This window comes from Thalia democratica, chromosome 6 (assembly GCF_965202585.1).
Source record: "Thalia democratica chromosome 6, ktThaDemo2.hap1.1, whole genome shotgun sequence".
In the NCBI taxonomy this organism is placed as follows: Eukaryota; Metazoa; Chordata; class Thaliacea; order Salpida; family Salpidae; genus Thalia; species Thalia democratica.
The window spans coordinates 2,094,414-2,114,286 of NC_139170.1; the positions used below are offsets into that span (position 1 = coordinate 2,094,414).

Sequence of the window (19,873 nt, forward strand, 5' to 3'; positions counted from 1 at the left end):
TTAAAACTTATCTGATGGTTTTAAATCTTGTTTTTCCGATGAAAACAACTGTATTTGATTATCTGTCTTAATCTTTTTAATCTAAAAAATTTAACTCTTGGTTATATCAGCTATTCTTAATCTTAACTTTTTGTACAAATTTCACTTAGTCTGGAACTTTAAAAGACAAACTTGACCCTAATTCAACTGGCAACTGTTTAAAATTATACTAGGCTTCAACTGGAGAAATGTGGCATTTTTAATCAAACTTATCTTGTAATGGTATCATTATCAATAAGTAAAGCTTTAAAAAATTTAAGGACACAAAAGAATTGTAATACCTTACATTAGTTAGCTAGTTTAAAACAACTTTTAATTTTAAGCTTGGAAGGAATTTATCTTAAGGTGATTTTTTTAATTAAAATTAATCAGGGTATAGTATTAGACTAATTTTATCTTAACATTTAACAACTTATCCAATTAAATTTAAGGTAGCAACTTAAATGTAAGTGAAAATATTGAAAACGGTTAAAGTAGAGAATATAATAATACTAAGTTTAACTAATAACTAAGAGACAAGCGTGAGAAATTTTCTAATTTTTATTATGAGAAATTTTCTAGAAACTATTCGTCAGCATCAACGTTGACGGTGGAGAGACCTTTGAAGTTGGCGCACGGGACGTAGGTGACGAGGGTGTACAACTTGTTGGCGCTGTCCTCGTCCTCATTGCGTTTCCTTGACAACCTGATGCGGAATCTGTATGGCACGTTCCTGTTTGGGGAAAATATTTGGGTTAAATTGCTGGGTAACTCATTTATAAATAGTGAATAAATTAATAGTGATTAGAAAGATTTTTGAGTTAAAGCTAATTATTTAAGTTAAAGACAATAAGTAGTGGAATTCATAAAAAATATAATCAATTGTAATTAGGTCAATAGTAAAAAGATTTATACAAGAGTGGTTAGAAACAAATTAAAAGCCAATAATGAGTTTAACTCATAAACACTAAATTTTATAATTAGATCAAGGGTTCCACAGTTGACCCTATGACCCCAAAGGGAATGTGACGTTTATAAACGAAGGTTTGAAAGTTACACTAATGTTCAGGAGTTGATGAGAGATGAGAACAAAACTTTTAATCATAAAGAGTTAAATAATTGAAAAATTTAGTTGGAGGGAAAACAAAATCTTAAGCGATAAGATTTTACTGAATAATTTAGCTGGAGGGGGCCTACCTTTTTAAATTCTTCAAAGGGTGCGTTATATTAAATAGTTTTAAAACTCTGAGTTAGATGAAACATCCAATATTGATGATTGAAATTTTTACAAAATCATTTTTCAAGGCTATGATTAAATATAAAGAATTCTATCAAAAGAAAGGTGGAAGAACGGACTAGTTCCTATATCACACTCCCTGAGTTGATAATTAGCAGTAAAAGTTTAAATAGTGGCTAATAAAACATGAATAGTTAATGAAATTTAAGAACACTTGGTAAAAAAAAATAAAAATAAATTTGACAAGTGGATTGAAGAGACAAGACAAAATTTTGTTAATATTTTTATTCGACCTATGAAAATTTATTTAACATTCTTCGATGCTAATACAATCAGCATAGTACATAACAAATTTTTACTACTTATACAATAAAAATTAACACTTGTTAAATTAATTTCAAGTAATACTTAAAAATATATGAAAATGTAATCAAAAAAAGAACAAAATGTGTAGTATAACCTTACACATAACAACATTCATTGCTAAGTTCATGCTTATTAAAAATTTAATATTTGTAGAAATATTTAATTTACTGAAGTCAGGGTTGCCTAATGTTTTTGAAAAGTGTTCTCAATATTTTCAAAATTACACGTTTTAGGGTCTATTTTTAATATGAAATTAAGATAAAGGTAAAAACTGTGTTAAATAGTATAACCTCACTATAAAGAAATCTTTCAAGCTTTTTTAATGTGTTTTCTAATAACAAAAAATGCTGATGATGACAAAAAAACTTTATCTATAGACAGATTTTTTGTGTGAAATGGAAATTTTAGTACTGAAAATGTATGAGTTGTATAAAATTCTGAGTTTTTCCAAGTTTTGTAGTGATTTTAGTTCAAGCTTTGTTTTTTTTCTGAAGTTTTCTAAAATTTCAGGTTTTGTTGGCTTAAATTTTTTATATACAGATTTTTCCAGGATTCCAGTTTTTTTGGCAACACTTTTTAAGTACAAAAACATATTATTAAACAACAGCAAAAGAACAAATTGTTTATAGAAATATTGAAAATTTTTAACTTGAATGTGAGTTTGAGTGAAATAAATTCTTAGTTATTAAATCTAAGATTCATTTAGAAGTGAGATAAATAATTATAAATTAAGAAAAAAAGTAATAAAATAAATCATAAACTGTGTATAAACATTCTGTAGCAAAATTTATTAGCAACTAATAAAAATATTACTTACTGGCTGATTTAATAGATTTTGAGATAAATCTGTGTTTGCCAGTGCATAAGATTCTTTGAAACTTAGATTAAGTCCATACTAATGTTTGATAACTGAGTCTTTTCTTATATGAACTTTTTAATCGTAAATTATTACATTGTGTAATACCACAAAAATAGATCTTATACCTATATGCAATTTTTTGATTTTATTTCAACCCATTCAATACTTAATACTAAATGACCTATTTTCATAACTATTTTATTCTGTTACATAGCCAAAATGATAAAAAATAAGATTCAACTCCTAATATATTAAATTTACAACAAATTATACTTACATAAACCTACATAAAAGGTTAATCAAAATCTAGAAGGGTTTCCCATACTTATTTTTATTCATGCTTTTTCAAAAATATTTAAATAATTGCTCTCTAATTGACCACTTATTACAACTCAGTATATCCAGTGTAAGTTTTTCATTTCTTGCAAATTGTACCCCTGAGAAGGGCCCTTTTACATACCCAACTTATTTCCTGGTAGCTTACTAGAGGTACTATTTTCTAATTTTGATTAAAAAAATTAAATATGAATACCTAAGAATTGTTTATTATCTCACCAATGAAGTAACACAGAAAAAAATTACAAACATTTGTTAATAAAAAGTAGTTTATTAGTTGCTCAAATTTCTCAAGACTAAAATTCAAAAAAAACTATTCAAATGCCATTGAATAATAAAGTTATCTTAAATTTTGTAAAAAAATTGACTTGTTAAAGGCTTCACAAACACTATAAAAGAAAATTGAAGCTGATTTAAATTTTAATAAAATACTTGTAAATACAGAAATAACTTACAACTTTTAAAAAGGTAGAATTTACATACTTCAACCAATAAAAACAATCCTTAAATATTTATAGGTGTTCATAGAAACATAGTTCTTGAACAAATTTCTTACCTGATTCCCTGGCTCCAGATAGCCTTGTTCAGTCTGGTGTCGACTCTGACATCTTCGGTTCCCATCATTTTGGTGGCGAATTTTTTGATCTCTTTTACTGCACGTGGGGCACGTTTTTTGAAACCCCTGCAAAAACATACATGTAAAATACTATCAAAAAATTTTATATAAAAAATAAATTGATGCATTGGCTTTTAGTAACAGAATAATTAAATTTTTTGTAACTACTTTTAAAAACCAAGACTAAAAACTTTTGAACATTTTGGGCATCCATGAATGAATTATTTTAGTATAGAACAATTAATGTTTACAACAAATTTCAATTCTCAAATCTTTATTTTGGTTAAATGATTAGATTTTAAACAAACAAAATTAAGGTACAATAAAACTAAGTAATAAATATGACTAGAAGTTGTGCTACTAAAAACATTCTTATTTACAAAACTTCTTTTGATAAAACCATACTACAGGATTGCCACTCTTAGCTAAAAAAAAACCTGCCTGTGTAAGATCATAACAGCTTTTGCTAACAGGAAATTTAAAAAAAATTAAAAATTGGAAAAAATACAATTAATTTAACTTGAATACTAATGAATTCAAAACAGAAAAAACATCAGCAATTCTTTAGCTAATAAATAGACTTCAAAGTTTTCAAATCTAGCCTGAGATAATAAAAATTATTTTAAATTGAATCAGACTTTTTATTGACTGAAATATAGAAACTACTTTAAAAATTCTCTATAATACTGAAATATTCCTTATATTTTGTGGAAACCTCATTATTCAAAAAGCTTTCAATTAGAACTAGATTGCATTTATTCCCTTTTCTCAAATTTTTGAAATAAATTTATCTCAATAATTACATGAGATTACTCATTAACACTTTAATTTACTACAAGCATGTACATTTAGTCAAAGTTTTAATTTTAACATAAAATGAGTTGCACTTGATTAATTTTTTTTTTATATAAAAAGTTGTTATAAAATTGTTATGAGGTAAAATTTAGTTCAGGTTTTTACTAATAATGAAATTTTTTAAGCTAATTATTGTAAAAAAAAGCACTGTAAGTGCAAGAATATTTTGTTCAAATAAAAAAATAGAAAATAAAAAATAGTGGATGAAAAATATGTTTAATGAATTCTTATTAAGTAAAAATTGAGGTTTTATAACATAGAAATGGATAGTATAATTAAATTGTTTTAAAAATTTCACTTATCTCCTGATATGTTTTAATTTTTTTAAAAACAGTTTCAAGAATTTGAATTCAAAGTGTACAAATTTTAATTATTCAAAATTCATCAAAAAGTTTTTACTTTTAAAATCTTAAAACTTACATTCCAAAGACACGCTTGTGCATGTTGATGGTGTACTCACGGGTGACCACATCTTTCATGGCCTTGAGACCTCCGCGCTTTTCTTTGGCCATCTGAGTCAATAATAGATATTATTTATTATTACTAAGAATATTAAAATATAACTTAATTATGACAATTTTATTGTGACAAAGTGCTATTTAGATTATCAAAACAAATATAAATTATTTATTTGTTTTTCAATTTGGTAAACCACTTTAGTGTGTTTCAAGTTTTGATGAATTAAAGTGATATTATTTTAAAGTTATACTCAGGGTTGCCACTTCTTTTTTTCCAAATTTTTTCCAGGTTTTTCAAATTTCCTCCAGGTACTTTTGGGTCTTTTTTATTTTTAAATTAATTTTAATATAAGAAAATGTGTTAAATAGTAAAAAAACATTAAAAACATACTGTAAAGTTCCTTTAAATGTGTTTTTAAATAAAATAATTTTTGATGATGACAAAAAATCTAATTTATATAATAGATTTTTGTCTCAAATCAAAATTTTACTACTTTAAATGTTAAATTTAATAAAAAATTCCAGGTTTTTCTAGGTTTTTTTCAAAATTTCTCAAATTCCAGGTTTTTCCAGGATTCCAGGTTAAGTGGCAACCATCTATTCTTAATTAAAACTGTTCAACACAATAAATCTACAATATTTCTAATAAATTTTTGTTAACAACCATTCAGTTGTTATTGTTTTATAATTAATTATTAGTTTTTAATGTAAGCATAACTTTATTTATAACTATGAAATGATATTTTTTAAATTATTTATCAGTACAAGAAATAGCAGTTTCTTAAAATAAGATTTTCTGTTATAATTTATCTGAAACAAATAGTTTTGGAAGCAGTTAGACTGTAATTACCTAAATACCAAAAAACAAACTAAAAGCAAAAAAATTCAACTTCATTGACATAAAATCTTCTTACTGTTCTATACAAAGTGAACATATTATACAGGGTTGCCACACATTTTTAGAATATTTTCCAAGTTTTTAAAAGTACATATTTTTAGGTCTATTTATAGTTTAAAGTAACGTTTAAGTAAGAAACTGTGTTAATTAGTAAAAAAACATTGAAAAGATACTGTAAATCTACTTTAAATATGTTTGTAAATAAAAAAACTTTGGATGACGACAAAAGATTTTTATTTCTACGATGACTTTTTGAGTTCAATGGAAATTTACTACAAAATATGTGTAAATTGTCAAAATTCCAGATTTTCCAGTTTTATTTGTTGCCAAAACTGTCAAATTCCAGGTTTTTCCAGGTTTCCAGGTAAAAGTGGCAACTCTGTATTGTACTAGAGGGTTATAATTTGTTGTAAGCATGTTGTGGTAATTTAGTATGTTTTTTAAAACGCATACTGTCTAAAATTGTTATATTTATTTCAATTGTCTGTGCTTCTAAAACCAACTAACTACATCCAATATGCATATGACCTGATGCAGGAAACTATTACCATACAGTGTCTGACAACTTAAATAAACATTTAAATTTAACATATTTCTTCATTACTAAGATTTCCTCAATTTAATACTTGCTATTTTAAAAGATTACTGTTGGCATCATTCCTAATGAAGTGGTGGTCCTAATGACAGCTTTGAATCCTATGAATTTTGTTGGTAATTGAATTGAAACCTATGGCCGCCATGTATACTTAAGACATTACTGTTTATAAAATGTTAATGGAGAAAACTCATTCAAGTTATTTCAAATATTAAAAAATTCTTATTTTTATAGTTTAAAACCACAGTTTTTAAGTAATTGTTAGTACATGTGGTTTTAGTGAACATTTGTTGACAATTAAAAGTTAATGTGATTGTAGCAATGAGCAATTTCCACTGAATTTTCCTTACACTGAACATGTGTGGGATACAATAACCAAAGATATATTGATGGCTTGTCTTATGATTTACTAATAATATTATATTTCAAGTGTGACAGAATGCAAATGTGGCATGGTTCAAAACTCATATCTGATAATTTAGTTTATAACCAAACTGCTTGCTGTTACAAAATTATTGTACATAAAATACATAACAATAGACAAAAGCTGTGACAATTACTTAGAGAGGTGCATCGCACTCACAATAATATTAATGAAAATATATCATCACTAAAAGCATATGATTAACAAGAAAGGAGCTTTATCATAAGGAAAAAATAAAATTAAGAAATAATTATTTTACAAATAAAATAAATAAATAATTACATTGAATTGGAATTTTTTTCAGAATATTGTTTACTTTAAACTTAATAAACATATTTAATTATTTTCTATTTTTAACAAAACTTTATCATAAAATTATGGTTTAATTCTTACTGAAAATGTAAAAACTATAAATTTAAAAATAAACTTTATAAAAAACAAGCTATCCAAGATTACTTACTGTATCTTTACTGTATATAAAGTTAAATATTAAATACACTCACTTTGTTGATTTCAATTTAAAGAAAGAAATGGTAGCAGAATGATTAGTAAATATTACTTGAAAGAAATCTTGGACTTTTTTGATTTTTTTATTTTAATACCCAGGGACATTTTGAAAGCAAGCTAAGCTTTTGAACAAAACTCCCCTAGTTTTCATGTTTGTTAAGAAAATAATAAAGGACAATTTTATATTAAAATCAATAAATACTTCTACAACGATAAATTTAGTAACAAAATAACTCACTTTAAAAAAAAATCTTATTTCTTTACTAGAACTGATAGCTTTAATTGTTAAAATTCTGAGAAGTAAATAAAATTACTTAAAAGCAGAGTTGCCAGAGATCCATTAAAAAATAATTTTTAACACTGAACATATGATTGATTTTTTTAAATATAATTTTATGCTTGAGTAGTTGTGTGGCTATGAGCCATGAAAACATAGCAGCGTTGCTTAAAAGTTTAACTTAAAATTGCTATTGCTACAGCTCGTTTTTTTATTAAAAAACTCAATATGTCACATTACTTTGCTGAAGAGTCTTCAAACTTAAAAGTTAACCTCTAATATAAAAACTAATAAAATAGTTTCAATTTAAACTAGTCACTAACTTAACTTATAAGGTTTTATTTTTTTCATTTTATTAACCTTTAATATTTGTCTGTTAGGTTTTACTATTTTATTTTTAAATACTTTAGCCGCTAAAGCTAATGAAAATTTAAAAATTAAAAAAAATAACTTTATGATGCATATTAGGGTTGCCTGAAGTAAACAAGTTTGAATACTGAATGCTGATTAAATGTTTTTTAAAACTAAAAGCTCGAATTAGTTTAATAAAATATATATAACTCTTACTCTTTTATTTTAATTTGCACTATTTAAAAATTTGAAGCTAAGTTAGTATGCAACTAGTAAGCTTTGTGGGTATGCAACTCGATGACTGAGAGGTCTTTTTGTGTACCCAGGTCTTTGAACCGAAGTTTTTGAGCAAAAGTAATAAAGTTTAAGTTAAATTTTTAAATCAAGAGTTTTAAAATTGTATAATTTGATACTATTAACTTAATTGTTTAAAATGCTAACACAGTGAAAACAAGTTTTATATAAATTATTTTCAAACCTACTTGCTTTTACTATTTCTTTTCAAAACCTTAATTTGTTAATAAAAAAGTAGATAATTTAAATAGAATTTATATTAAAATGTACAACCGAATTTAAACACAATTTCTCGTTGAACTTTAAAAAATGACAAAAACTTTTAATTTATGACTTTTTATATTGTTTTGTTAATTGTTTTTTTTTTTTTCAAATAAGTACGACAAGTAAAAAGAACCAATAAATTACTAATGTATATAGAACTTATTCAAAGTTTCTCTTTCTAAATTTAAAACATGACTTATACATATCCGGGTGTAATGGCTGTTTAATTCTTAGTACAAAGCTCTTAAGTTTGTTCTGTAATAAAAACACCCTTAAAAATAATAAAATAAATTGAATAAATTAAAGATTACTTGATAAAGGCGGATGTCATATCAGCTAGAAACGAATTACATTGTTTTTTGTTGCTTAGTAAGTAGTATTTTTTTTTAATTTAATATTTAAAACTCGATTTATCCTTAGATAAGGTAGGAGATAAATACAAAACTACAAAACTAGTTATAAATAAATTTCTGACAGATAAGGAGCGTTTATCAGTCTAAAATCAGTAAAAATTGAAAGATATTGAGAGCTTGAATAAAATTCAATTAAAACTTATTTTTATAGTTTATATTGTTACAATTTGAATAAATATTTTTAACTTACTAGTTTTGTTTATTTTATTTATTAAAGGTCATTTTATATGCATCTTATCTTGATGAAAGTGTAAAAAACCTAGATAGAAGCTATTTTAAATTACATTTTGAAATGAAAAGTTTTAAACACAGGAAATCTACATTACATTAAAAGAGATAGTTTTTTTTTTATCTTTTTATAAACCTATTAGTATAATGTTTTTACGTATTCAACTTAGTACGTAAAGATTTTTTGTTTTGTTTTATTTCTAATAAACTAGAAATTTTTTCTTTGTTTTCATTTCAAATAATTATAGTATAGTAAAATATTTTTTATTGGAAGTTCAGGACTTCAAGTAATTTTTGATATTTTATGCTTCTAAAGAAGATTGTTTGTATTGGAATAAAAATCTTTTATTTTTAAGTTGCTAACATTACATGAAAAATTAATTTATAAAAGCCACATAACTTTTGATACTAATTAAAAATACTTGTTTTTGCTTACCTTAAACCTGCTTTAAAAGTTGGTGTTTTCTATTATCAATTATATATTTATTTTACAGTATAAACTAACAAATAGAAAAAGAAGACTAATGTTTATTTATTACAAATTAATTTTATACAAACTGTAAACTTTGATTGATTTAATTACAATTGTACGAAGTGAAGTTTTAAGCGCTTGAGTGTTAAAGACAATTCAAAATAAATACTTTTGCATAAAAGTAAGCAACTTTTAGTTATCCTTTTTTTATTTGTTTAAGTTATTATAAAACTTTCTAAGAGTACTGTACTCAAAATTATCTAAAGTAAATACATGAAAACAAGTGATCTAAAAATTTAGTACATCATAAATTTTATTTCTTTAAGTTTATTAGTTACTAACGAATTACATAAGTTTTCGCAATCTTTATAAAAGAGTTACATTTTGCAATTTCTTGATTATGTTTGTTTGTTTTTTTTTTGAAAAAAAAAACTGTTTGTATCTAATAAAAAAATTTTAAATATAAAATCTTCAATCAAAAACGTTTATCAAACAATATTAAACTAATTTGAACTTGTTAGAATTAACAATAAAAGTTTTCTAACACTAAAACTACAGTTTCTTTGGGGTATATTTAGCTAAGAACTGCAAATTTAGAATTGCTTTTTAAAGCAAAATTCGATTATCACTTGCGGTAATCAGAACAACTAAAATAAACTAACAAAACAAATCGTTCTCAAAAAAAAAAGTCTCAAATATTTATATTTTAACTTTTAGTTGTTGTTATTGTCCTTGCTATTTATTTTATTATCCTTGTTATTTGTTTTTATAGGCAAATGAATTTTATTTTGATAAAAAAGTTTATATTTCAATAAAAATTGATAAATATTTTTACTATAAGTGCTATATTTCAGTTATAGCTTTAAATCACGAGAACAACAAAATTAAGCTGTATTAAAGCTTTTATTTTTACTAAACTCTATATGTTATGTTGTTTATTGAACGATAGAAAAGCACTCAAAAAGTTTGGTCTAAGGACCTGGTGTACAAACAAACTTCTCGGTAATTGATTCGTACAACAAAATTTTATGTATAATTTTTTAAATTGATAATAACTTTAATAAGTTTAATATTTTTTTCGCTTTGTTATAAGTACTTGAATTTGTTTCATAAGTATTGTATTTAGTTGAAGTCCTAACTAATTAAAATAAAATTCATAAAACATTAATAATATATTTACAAACTTTTGAGTTCAATAAATTAGTAAACAAGTTTAAAAATAGTTAAAATGTTTTTTTAGTTAAAATGTTAGATCGATTTCAGAAACAAAGACTAATTTATTTACTTATTTGTATATTTCTTTTATTTTCACTAAATATAAATAAAATAACAATACTGTTTAAATTTGGAAATATTTTTATAGCTATTGTTTATCATATTAAAACATTAAAACAGTATATAACTGTTTAATTGTAATTTCAGCTACACTAATACCCTGTAACTTTTAAAACCACAACAGATATTTCAACAATGTTTCTAAATAAACAAATTCTTTCACGTTTAGAAATTTTAGCTAGCCTGCAGGCAAATACTAATCACAGCAATTGAAACTTTTCATTGTGGAAAGTGCTTAGAACTAAAATGCTAAATTTTTAATTTAATAAAATTAATTTTGTGTAAAAAAACAGATAATTGTATAAAAGTTTTGTTTTTATTTCTTAATAAGTTTAAAAAAGCTAGTAAAGGGTACAGACTAATATAGTTTTATCTTTGATTCTTTGTTAATTTGACTTTTGAAGCAAAAATGATAGTCATTACGTTTTGTTTTTGGATTTTTAGATTTAAAAATAAGTTTAAAAGAAAATATTTATTCTTATAACTTAGCTGATCACTAGTTAAGTTTAGCATAAACTCTGTGAGCTTCAAAATTTTTTTTTAATGTTTATTTAAGTTTTAGATTTATACAACAATTTTTGTTGTTTTTAATTTTTATGGTTGGTCTCATTATAATATTAAATTTACTGTTTAAAAGAAAAAGGAATTCTTTGAAGTATGTTCTAAATTATTGCATGTTAAACTTTTGCATTGTTTTAAATATAAAACATTCATTTATGTTTAAATAAAACGTTATTAACTATTGAAAAATTTTAAAGTCTTTTTAGTATTATTTAGTTTTTAATAAAAAACTGTATACTTAACAGTCTTAATTTCCTAGTTACTCCAAAATATATTTAAAACTTTATTAAAGCTACATATAATAAAAAAAAATTTTGAAAAATATATTATGGCCGAAACTTCAAAAAAAAACAAATCTACCAATGTAAACAGCAAAAATATAAAGTTTATTAAAAATATAAACACTCTCGGAGTAAGTTCATTATTCTTAACAATTGAAAAAATAATGTTATAACTTCTTGCAGTTGTTTAATGTTAGTTACAAATAACAAAATTTGTAGCATAATCTAGTTAAGTATACTTTATTATAATTTCATGTACGATTAATTTTTTTGTCAAAACTAATAGTAATAATCTAATTTAGTATATTTTATTGAAACTTATAGCAACTATTTAATTTTTTTTACAGATGACAATATTAGTTCTTTCAATATTTCTGTTTATTGCTGGGTTTGTAGAAGTTTTTATGTAATTAAATATGATTATTTTATATTTTTTTACAGATGACAACTTTAGTTCTTTCGATATTTCTGTTTATTGCTGGGTTCGTAGAAGTTTTTATGTAATTAGATATGATTATTTAATGTTTTTTAACAGATAACAACATTGGTTCTTTCGATATTTCTGTTTATTGCTGGTTTTGTAGAAGTTTTTATGTTGTGGTTTTCTAAAGGACAATCTATTTGGTGTTCAGTCATGGTAAAAACATATAATTTTTAAAACGCAAGATTTTGTTGAATTTTCTTTTTTATGGTTCTCAGTAAATATTAGTTTTAAAAAACAACAAATTAAACGATTTTTTAAAGCGTTTTTGTTGTATAAAGCGTAAGCTAAAAAAGTTTCAAAGTTTTCTTTTTATGTATGAATTAAACAGTTTAAAGTTATGTTCTACAAATTTAATTTTTTATTATTTATTTTATTATGTATTGTTGTTCTTTTTATTATTTATTTTATTATGTATTGCAGCCAATTGTAGCTGGAGTTTATGGAGGAGTATTATTGAAAAAAAGAACAATAAATAAAACAAAAGTTTGTCTAGTTTTTAATCTAAACATTTGTTTAAGTAAACAAAATTCCGTAAAAATTCTTCATATAAGTGTTTGGTTTCTGTTTTAACTTATTTAAATGTGATTTATCTTAAACAACTTGACACAAAAAAATGCATTAACTTAAAAAAAAATTAACAAACTTAACTTACTTATTTTGTAAAATTAATACCTCGAATTGTCTTACTTATCTTAAATTTCTTTAAACAAAGCTTTACTAACTGTTTAAAGTTTTGTAAAAACTAGTACTAATTTATTGTTATTACAAAAATGTTGCTAAGTGTATAAACGTATACGCTTATTTTAAGTTTGAAGCTATATCTAATTTAAATTTATACACAAGTGATAAATTTAAATAAACATTTACAGATTGGAATTACGCTGAGTTTTAATATTGTTGGTGCAATTATGTGTGTCGTTTTGCTTGTTCTGCAGATATTGTCAATTGTGGTAAGATTTATTACACAATTTAGTTTTCTTTCTCGTTTTGTTGTTTTTATTTAAAAGCTTTGTAATTTATGTTGATTTACTTGAATATAAAATTATGACTCCTTAAAAATTTGTTAGTTAGATGAGTTATGTAATGAAAATTACGTTTGTTACTGTCGTTTATCTATATGCTTCAAAAATAGTCTTTGATAGACATAAACAACTTAAAATATATTGTTAAAGTTGTCTACGTTTTTGAAATTATCAATTTGAATTTTACCTGTGAAAGTTCTACTCGACTTAAAAAAAAAACTTACATATTTATTGATACATAAAATATGTTTAAAGTGATTATTAAAACTTATTTGGTTGTTCTTAACACCTAGCTAGATTTAAGAACACTTTTTTAAATAAACTATAAAGTAATTTAACTTTGTTGTATTGATTTTTATGTAATATTTTATAGAATAGACCGGGAGATTTTCAAGAATCCAGTATACTAGTATTAGAAATAATAATTATGCTAGTTGCATTTGGAAACATTATATTATTATCGGTTTCAGCAGTTTACAATTGGTGTTTATGTGTAAGTTACTGAAATCTATTTATATAAACTGTTATTTTAGTGTGCACAAATATAGTTAAAAGAAGTTTTGTAAGTTTAATTTACATAGTGATACAGTGTTAAGTGTATATTAAATATTTTCAAACAATTAACAGCAATTAGTATTTGTTCTTTTTTACAGTTTTACTTAAAAATTTAATCATTGTATAATTTTTTTTTTTCAGTAATTGTAGTTAAAAGTAAGAAGTTTAAAGTTAGAGGCTTGTCTGTAAGTAGTAAAACTATAGAGATACTGAAACTGACTTCTTTAGATTTCAAAGTTATGATACTTAAAAACAAAATATTTCTTTGAACTTGTGTTTTAATTTTAATTTTCTACTGATCAAATTACTACACTGTAACTGTTTCAAATTGTTGTTTACATTAACTCACAAGATTAACAGAATTGTTTTAATTTTAGAAAAATTATGGAAATACTTATGACAATAACACTCATAATACAAGCCCACAAGATAAAACTACAGAAGGTTTTGCATATTTTTAATGTTAACATACATTTGTTTCAATGTTACAAAGTCAAAAATTGTTTAAACTAATATCAGTTATATACATCAAACAGTTTATAAACTTATATATTATAACTGTTATTAATAAGTCAACCTATATAAAGTTGATCTTTAAAATAAAACGTTTGTAATTTAGCATGTTTTCAGAATTATATGTTAAAATTATATTTTTATCTAAAGTTTTACCTTTTTATACATTTAAAACTTGAAAGCAATTAACTGAACGCTTTGATACGCTTTGATAGGATAAATTACTTTGTAACTACTATATTAAAACAACTGTAACAATAACATAAAGTGTTATAAATTCTATAAACAAGTAATTTCTAGATAAACCAAAAGTTGAAAACCGAACAGTTTCTGTTGAAATGGTTACAAATGGTAACGAAAATAGTGCTTATCAACCAACAGAAAACTAAATCGGAAAATAAGTAAATATTCAATAGAAAACGATATATGGTCTACAATCCAATTCTGAAATAAGCTTTGGTTTTTAAACAATTTTTGGTTTAGTTTGTTGTGGTTTTCTTAAAATGATTTTAGAAACTTATATGAAATTTTGCTTTTTAGTTTTTAACTACAAGTTTGAAAAGTTTGTGATAAAGAATTCATTTTAAGAAAAAAATGTATCTAAAATTTGTTGAAAAATACTGTCTTCAAAAACTTACAACGTTTTTTGTTAATACACAATTAAATTTATGACGAGCTGTGCTTTTAATTATAGTTTATTTAACTGATTAATGAGTAATTATTTATGACTTTTATTTTTTAAAATCAGCAAACCTTTACTGAAGGTTTAAATTTCTTAAAGTCTGTTATCAAATATTTTTTTTTTAAAATATTTGTTGTTCAAACTTGTTTTTGTTCTAATAAACCTCACTACATTTATATAAAAAAGACGTTTTATTTTACTAAATTTTATTTAAAATAAACACAGTATATAAAGAAAGTTTTAAAAAAGTTAACAAATTCAAAAGCACAGTTAGGATTTATTACTAAGTATATTAAACATTAAAACAAAATATTTTGGGTAATCGTAATAAAAATAAATGCTGTTAAAGTACTCAAAAACATTTTAAAAAAGATTGGTAAATTTTGTGAGTTTAAACTTTTATGGCATCAATGTTTTTGATTTCAGCATCGTCTTTTAATGGTTCTTCAACTAATTTATCGTCAACTAATGGTTTTTCAACCGACTGTTCATCAACTAATGGTTCATCAACAATTTTTTTATTTCTTTTAGTTTCTTTTAGCTTATCACAATCTGATGCTAAGGCTGTTGAACAAAAATTAAATTGAAAATATTTAAATATTTCGTTTATTGAGTAACATTTTATTCAATTAAAATCAGCGTATTATTATTTGCTTTGAGCTTTTAAGTAAAATATTTAGTTTTTTGTTAAAATCTTTATTTTACAGAAAATAACATTTAAAAAAAGTTTGAATATCTTGTTATTAAAATTAATTGCACTAAAAAGCATTCGCTTTATTTTTAAAAACTTTTGCTGAATTCATTCAATTTTTAAAAATATTAACAAATGGTACTTACCTTTAGTTTTAACATCAGCATTTTCATTATTTTCTTCTTGGGACTTTTCTTTTATTTTTTCTTGTTGAAAGTAATCAAATAACTTTTTGTAAAATTCTTTGTGCATTTTTCTTGGGTCGTTGACAACTGCAGATTCTTCTGAAAAAAGTTAAAAGTGTTAGCTAGTTTAAAGTTTAATCAGCATTGAAAGAAAAACAAGAAAATTTTAACTTTATCAACCTGTTTCTGAAGAATCATTTTCACCACTTGCAAAATTTTTACCAACATCTAGGTATTCAAACAACAAATCACTGAGTTTAATTTCATCTTTTTCTGAAAGAGATGCAGTTTTTTCAGTAGAAACATCACTATTTTCAGAATTCTGAGTATTTTCAGATTCCAAAACTTGCTTTTCAGGAAGAATTTCTGACCAGGCTAGAGAAAATGAAAGTGCGAAAACAAAAATAAATTTTATACTCATATTCTATTTATTATGTTCTTATTCGTTTCAATAATTTTTGTTTTATGAATTTAGTTGGAAATGAGCACTTGTATATAAGTGATTCTAATTAAACAAACAGAAATTTGTTATTTTAACTTTGTAGTACTTAAACAACTCATTGACTGCAATCATATTCAATTGACGTACAAAGTTTTATAAAAACAAAACAAGTAATAACTATAAAACGCTTGAAAACTTTTGTTTTAAAGTACGTATGTTTATGATTAATTCATAAGTTTTTCATGTCAGTAATCAAACAAAACAAACTAAGTTGATAAACATATTTTTGATAGTTTTCTCCTAAATTACTAAAACAACTCGATTTTTGTTTAAATGGTATACAAAATAAACTTAGTAGAGTTGTTTAAACTTTATAAGGAGAAAACTACACAACCAAATTATACTACTAAATAATTTTATTCGTTTTTTGTTTACTGACGCTTATAAAGTAATGATTAGTATACGCATATCTTAAAATTGTTGTTTAGTTTTAATACAATTTTACTTATTTTGTTTTTATATTACCTACGTTAAGAAAATATAATTCCGATTTTCAACTAATTTTTCAAGTACTACACAAATAAAACAATTACTTTTGTTTGTTTAGGTAAAAAAGTTTACTATATAAAAGTTTATTTTCAACAAAATTCAAAAACGATAACAACAAAACAAAGTATGTGTATAAAATTTCTTTTTATTTTCACTATTTTAATTGCTCTAGCCTGGACAGAAAATCTTCATGAAAACAAAATTTTAGAATCTGAACAATCTGAAAATACTCAGACCTCTTAAAAAATTAAAATTTCTGATAATGTTGAGTCTAATCAAGCAAAAAGCGAATATAAATTAAGCGATTTGTTGTTTGAATACTTAGAATTTAGTAAAAATACTAAAAATGATGAATGAGGTAGGCAAAATAAAATTTACTTGATCTATTGAAAATCCTGTTTAGCTTTAAAATAAACTAATTCTTTTTTATTTACAGAAGGTTCTTCAGTCGTTGTTGATTGGAATGAAATATGTAAACAATTTTATAAAAGATTGTTTGAATGTTTCAAACACCAAGAAGAAAATTTTTCAGTGAAAAATAAAAAAAATGAACGTGAAGTTAGAAATGAAAATAAAGAAAATATAAATGAAGTCGAAAAAGAAAATAACGAAAATGGAGGTGAGAAAAAATTTAAATGTTTTTAAGTATAAAAGAAGTATAAACTAACTATCAAAAAAATTCAAAACTAAACATATCGAACACTTTTAATATGAACTAAATTTTTATATATTTCAAATACATTTTAACAAGCATTAACTTTTTTTGGTACACTCTTAGTTTCAAAATTAAGTTATTTGTTTAGAAAAAAGCTTGGCAAAACTGTTTTTAAGTATTTCTGTTAAAATTTTTGATAAAAAATTGAAATATTTGACTTTTTTCTCATTTAATGTTTGTTCAACATTTTTAGAAACTTTATCAGATTGTAACATATAAACCGAAAATGAAAACAAAGATAAAAAAATGATGAAAGACCAATTAATAAACTATTAGATGAACAATTAGTTAGTAAACCATTAGTTGAAGAGCAATTAGTTGAAAAACCATTAAAAGTTGATACTGAAATCAGAGTAACAGATACTGAATCAGTTTAAGTTTACAATAACTATCAGTTTTTTAAAAAGCTTTTGAAATACTTCAACAGCATTTCATTCTATATGTTTAATAGCAATACTTTTGTATTTTTTAATAAATAAATATAAACTATGTCGATGAAACTTTAATACTGGTATTTTTTATTAATTTAATTTTTTTGCTTTTTTACAACTAATTTTTAAAAGAACTTTTTCTTTCTTCATTGAATTTTTATTTAAGTCTAGTAAAATTAAAGTAAATTTTATGTAAAATTAGTGCTTTTAAATTTAACCAAGTGTAAATAACTTTTTTAAACCAAACAATACTGTTACTGGTAACTTCAATTACTAAATAAAGTTTATAAATAATTAAATTGTGACATATTCTTGAAACCGTTTATAAAATTCAACCTTTAGAACTTTAGTTAGTCATATTCTGCTTTAAGGAAAATGTTTAAAAAATATTTACTATCATTATCATTATTAATACTTACAAGTCTTTTATACACATCATTTTTATTTGTTAAAAATATAAATATTTAAAATTTTTCAAACATATTATTTTCATTGAACTACTATAACTTTTGAAATTAACAGTATCGTTCGATTGTTTTTAAGCTTTTAAAGCGTTTTATTTAATTATAAGTATTTTTCCTTTAATTATCACTAACTTTTAAAAAATTTAGACTCAAACTATTTTTAAATTTGAATTTATCTAAATCTTAAGTTTAAGTGTTGAAATGTTTTTGATAAGAAATGCTTAAGATTCAATACTCTGTGAAAACTTTTTTATACAGTTTCCAAATTAATACTTCAAAGTTTTTTTAAATAAAAGTACAAGTACTTATTGAATATATATTAGAAAATAATCCAGTTTAATTCTTTTGAGCTTATTATCAACTTGTACTACGTTTTTATTTTTAATTAAACTAGGTGTTTAAGTGTTCTTAAATCATTAGTTTCTTAAAAACAGTTGTAAAAACATATGCTAAGCAGATAAAAAACTTTTACGAAAACTTAATTTCTATGAAAATAAGTCTTTTAGCTCATATGAATATTTACTAGTGGTTAAATTTAGTAAATGAAAAAAAAATCTTAAGATTTTCAAACATTTTTAATTTTTGCAGCAACATTTTTGTTATTTCAAACAATAAAAAAGCTTGTTTAATATTTTAATTTTAAACAAAATAAAAACAGGTGTAAGAGAATTTATTATTAACTTTAATGGCTATAAATGATTTAACTTACTACTTTAATTAAAAAATTTTAAACACTTCATTAAAAGTTTTAAACAATTGATTGTAACTAGCTATATTGTTTCATATGGTTGAATGATTTCCATCAAAACATTTTCGATAGTAAAAAAGTAATCTTAAAATTGTAAAGTCACATTGAAAAAAAAGTTTATTGGATTATGAAGCTTGTTCATATTTTATTAGAACAATTAAAAATTCGATACAACTTTCTAATGCTTTTTGTTCTTTAACGTTTATATGTTTAAGGTTGTTGTACAAATCATTCATAATTATTTTTGGTTAACAATAACAAAATAATCGAAAGTTAAGTATGTTTTGAATTCGGCTTTTGGACAAAATATAAGTCAAAAACGTTACAACTTAAAATTTTAGTTTTTTTATTCTTATACCGTATATGACAAAAACTGTAGCCAAAAACTCTGAAATTGAATCAAAACACACTTGTGCATATTACATAAACGTGTTTAAAATAATCAATAAAAATGATTTAAATTTTCTGTCGGCTACATCAAAGTTTACAATTTTTCAGTAGTTTTAGTTTTGGTTTAACGCTTTTGTGATTTTTAACAATAAAAAAACTGATATCAAAGTATGAACTTTGAACATATTAAAAACACCTGTTACAGACCGCTATTTTAGAATGAAGTTGCTTAAAAATTTTAAACAATAATTACATATAATCTACTGTATCTATGATTTTGATGAGCATATTATTAATCAGGCTTAAAGTAATTTACAAAATATTTTGCTTAATTGTATTCACCAATTAAGAAAAAAA

At 23.2% G+C, this 19,873-nt stretch overlaps 3 protein-coding genes and 1 long non-coding RNA gene across 4 annotated transcripts; 2 read left to right on the top strand and 2 right to left on the bottom strand.

Moving 5' to 3' along the window:
* Positions 1-561: 561 nt before the first annotated feature.
* LOC145839551 (large ribosomal subunit protein eL31-like) lies at positions 562-7,196 on the bottom strand. The gene is made up of 4 exons (XM_082947156.1): positions 7,166-7,196; positions 4,708-4,799; positions 3,373-3,498; positions 562-751 (listed from the first exon to the last, which is right to left on the bottom strand). Exons 2-4 carry the CDS (start codon positions 4,797-4,799, stop codon positions 604-606), a joined length of 366 nt encoding a protein of 121 aa, XP_082803282.1. The 5' UTR covers positions 7,166-7,196; the 3' UTR covers positions 562-603.
* A 4,431-nt stretch (positions 7,197-11,627) lies between these two features.
* Positions 11,628-14,994, top strand: LOC145838196 (uncharacterized). The gene is made up of 7 exons (XM_082945755.1): positions 11,628-11,776; positions 12,181-12,282; positions 12,550-12,612; positions 12,999-13,079; positions 13,525-13,644; positions 14,084-14,150; positions 14,520-14,994. Exons 1-7 carry the CDS (start codon positions 11,693-11,695, stop codon positions 14,606-14,608), a joined length of 606 nt encoding a protein of 201 aa, XP_082801881.1. The 5' UTR covers positions 11,628-11,692; the 3' UTR covers positions 14,609-14,994.
* Positions 14,995-15,164: 170 nt separating this feature from the next.
* Positions 15,165-16,237, bottom strand: LOC145838197 (uncharacterized). The gene is made up of 3 exons (XM_082945756.1): positions 15,958-16,237; positions 15,739-15,876; positions 15,165-15,465 (listed from the first exon to the last, which is right to left on the bottom strand). The coding sequence occupies exons 1-3, from the start codon at positions 16,196-16,198 to the stop codon at positions 15,293-15,295; spliced, it is 552 nt and encodes a 183-aa protein (XP_082801882.1). The 5' UTR covers positions 16,199-16,237; the 3' UTR covers positions 15,165-15,292.
* A 642-nt stretch (positions 16,238-16,879) lies between these two features.
* LOC145838676 (uncharacterized) lies at positions 16,880-17,974 on the top strand. Its single transcript, XR_014370049.1, has 3 exons — positions 16,880-17,126; positions 17,205-17,387; positions 17,677-17,974. It is a non-coding gene; the product is annotated as an uncharacterized LOC145838676 (long non-coding RNA).
* Positions 17,975-19,873: the final 1,899 nt, after the last annotated feature.

Excerpts from the sequence above, each read along its gene's own strand:
- LOC145839551 (XM_082947156.1), bottom strand. The coding sequence starts at position 4,799 with ATGGCCAAAGAAAAGCGCGGAGGTCTCAAGGCCATGAAAGATGTGGTC. Across the intron at positions 3,499-4,707 it reads CACAAGCGTGTCTTTGGAAT|GGGTTTCAAAAAACGTGCCC; the intron begins GTAAGTTTTAAG and ends ATGTTTTTGCAG. Across the intron at positions 752-3,372 it reads ATCTGGAGCCAGGGAATCAG|GAACGTGCCATACAGATTCC; the intron begins GTAAGAAATTTG and ends TTCCCCAAACAG.
- LOC145838197 (XM_082945756.1), bottom strand. The coding sequence starts at position 16,198 with ATGAGTATAAAATTTATTTTTGTTTTCGCACTTTCATTTTCTCTAGCC. Across the intron at positions 15,877-15,957 it reads AAATGATTCTTCAGAAACAG|AAGAATCTGCAGTTGTCAAC; the intron begins GTTGATAAAGTT and ends AACTTTTTTCAG. Across the intron at positions 15,466-15,738 it reads TGCTGATGTTAAAACTAAAG|CCTTAGCATCAGATTGTGAT; the intron begins GTAAGTACCATT and ends TTTGTTCAACAG.
- LOC145838196 (XM_082945755.1), top strand. The coding sequence starts at position 11,693 with ATGGCCGAAACTTCAAAAAAAAACAAATCTACCAATGTAAACAGCAAA. Across the intron at positions 11,777-12,180 it reads AAAATATAAACACTCTCGGA|ATAACAACATTGGTTCTTTC; the intron begins GTAAGTTCATTA and ends GTTTTTTAACAG. Across the intron at positions 14,151-14,519 it reads ACAAGATAAAACTACAGAAG|ATAAACCAAAAGTTGAAAAC; the intron begins GTTTTGCATATT and ends AGTAATTTCTAG.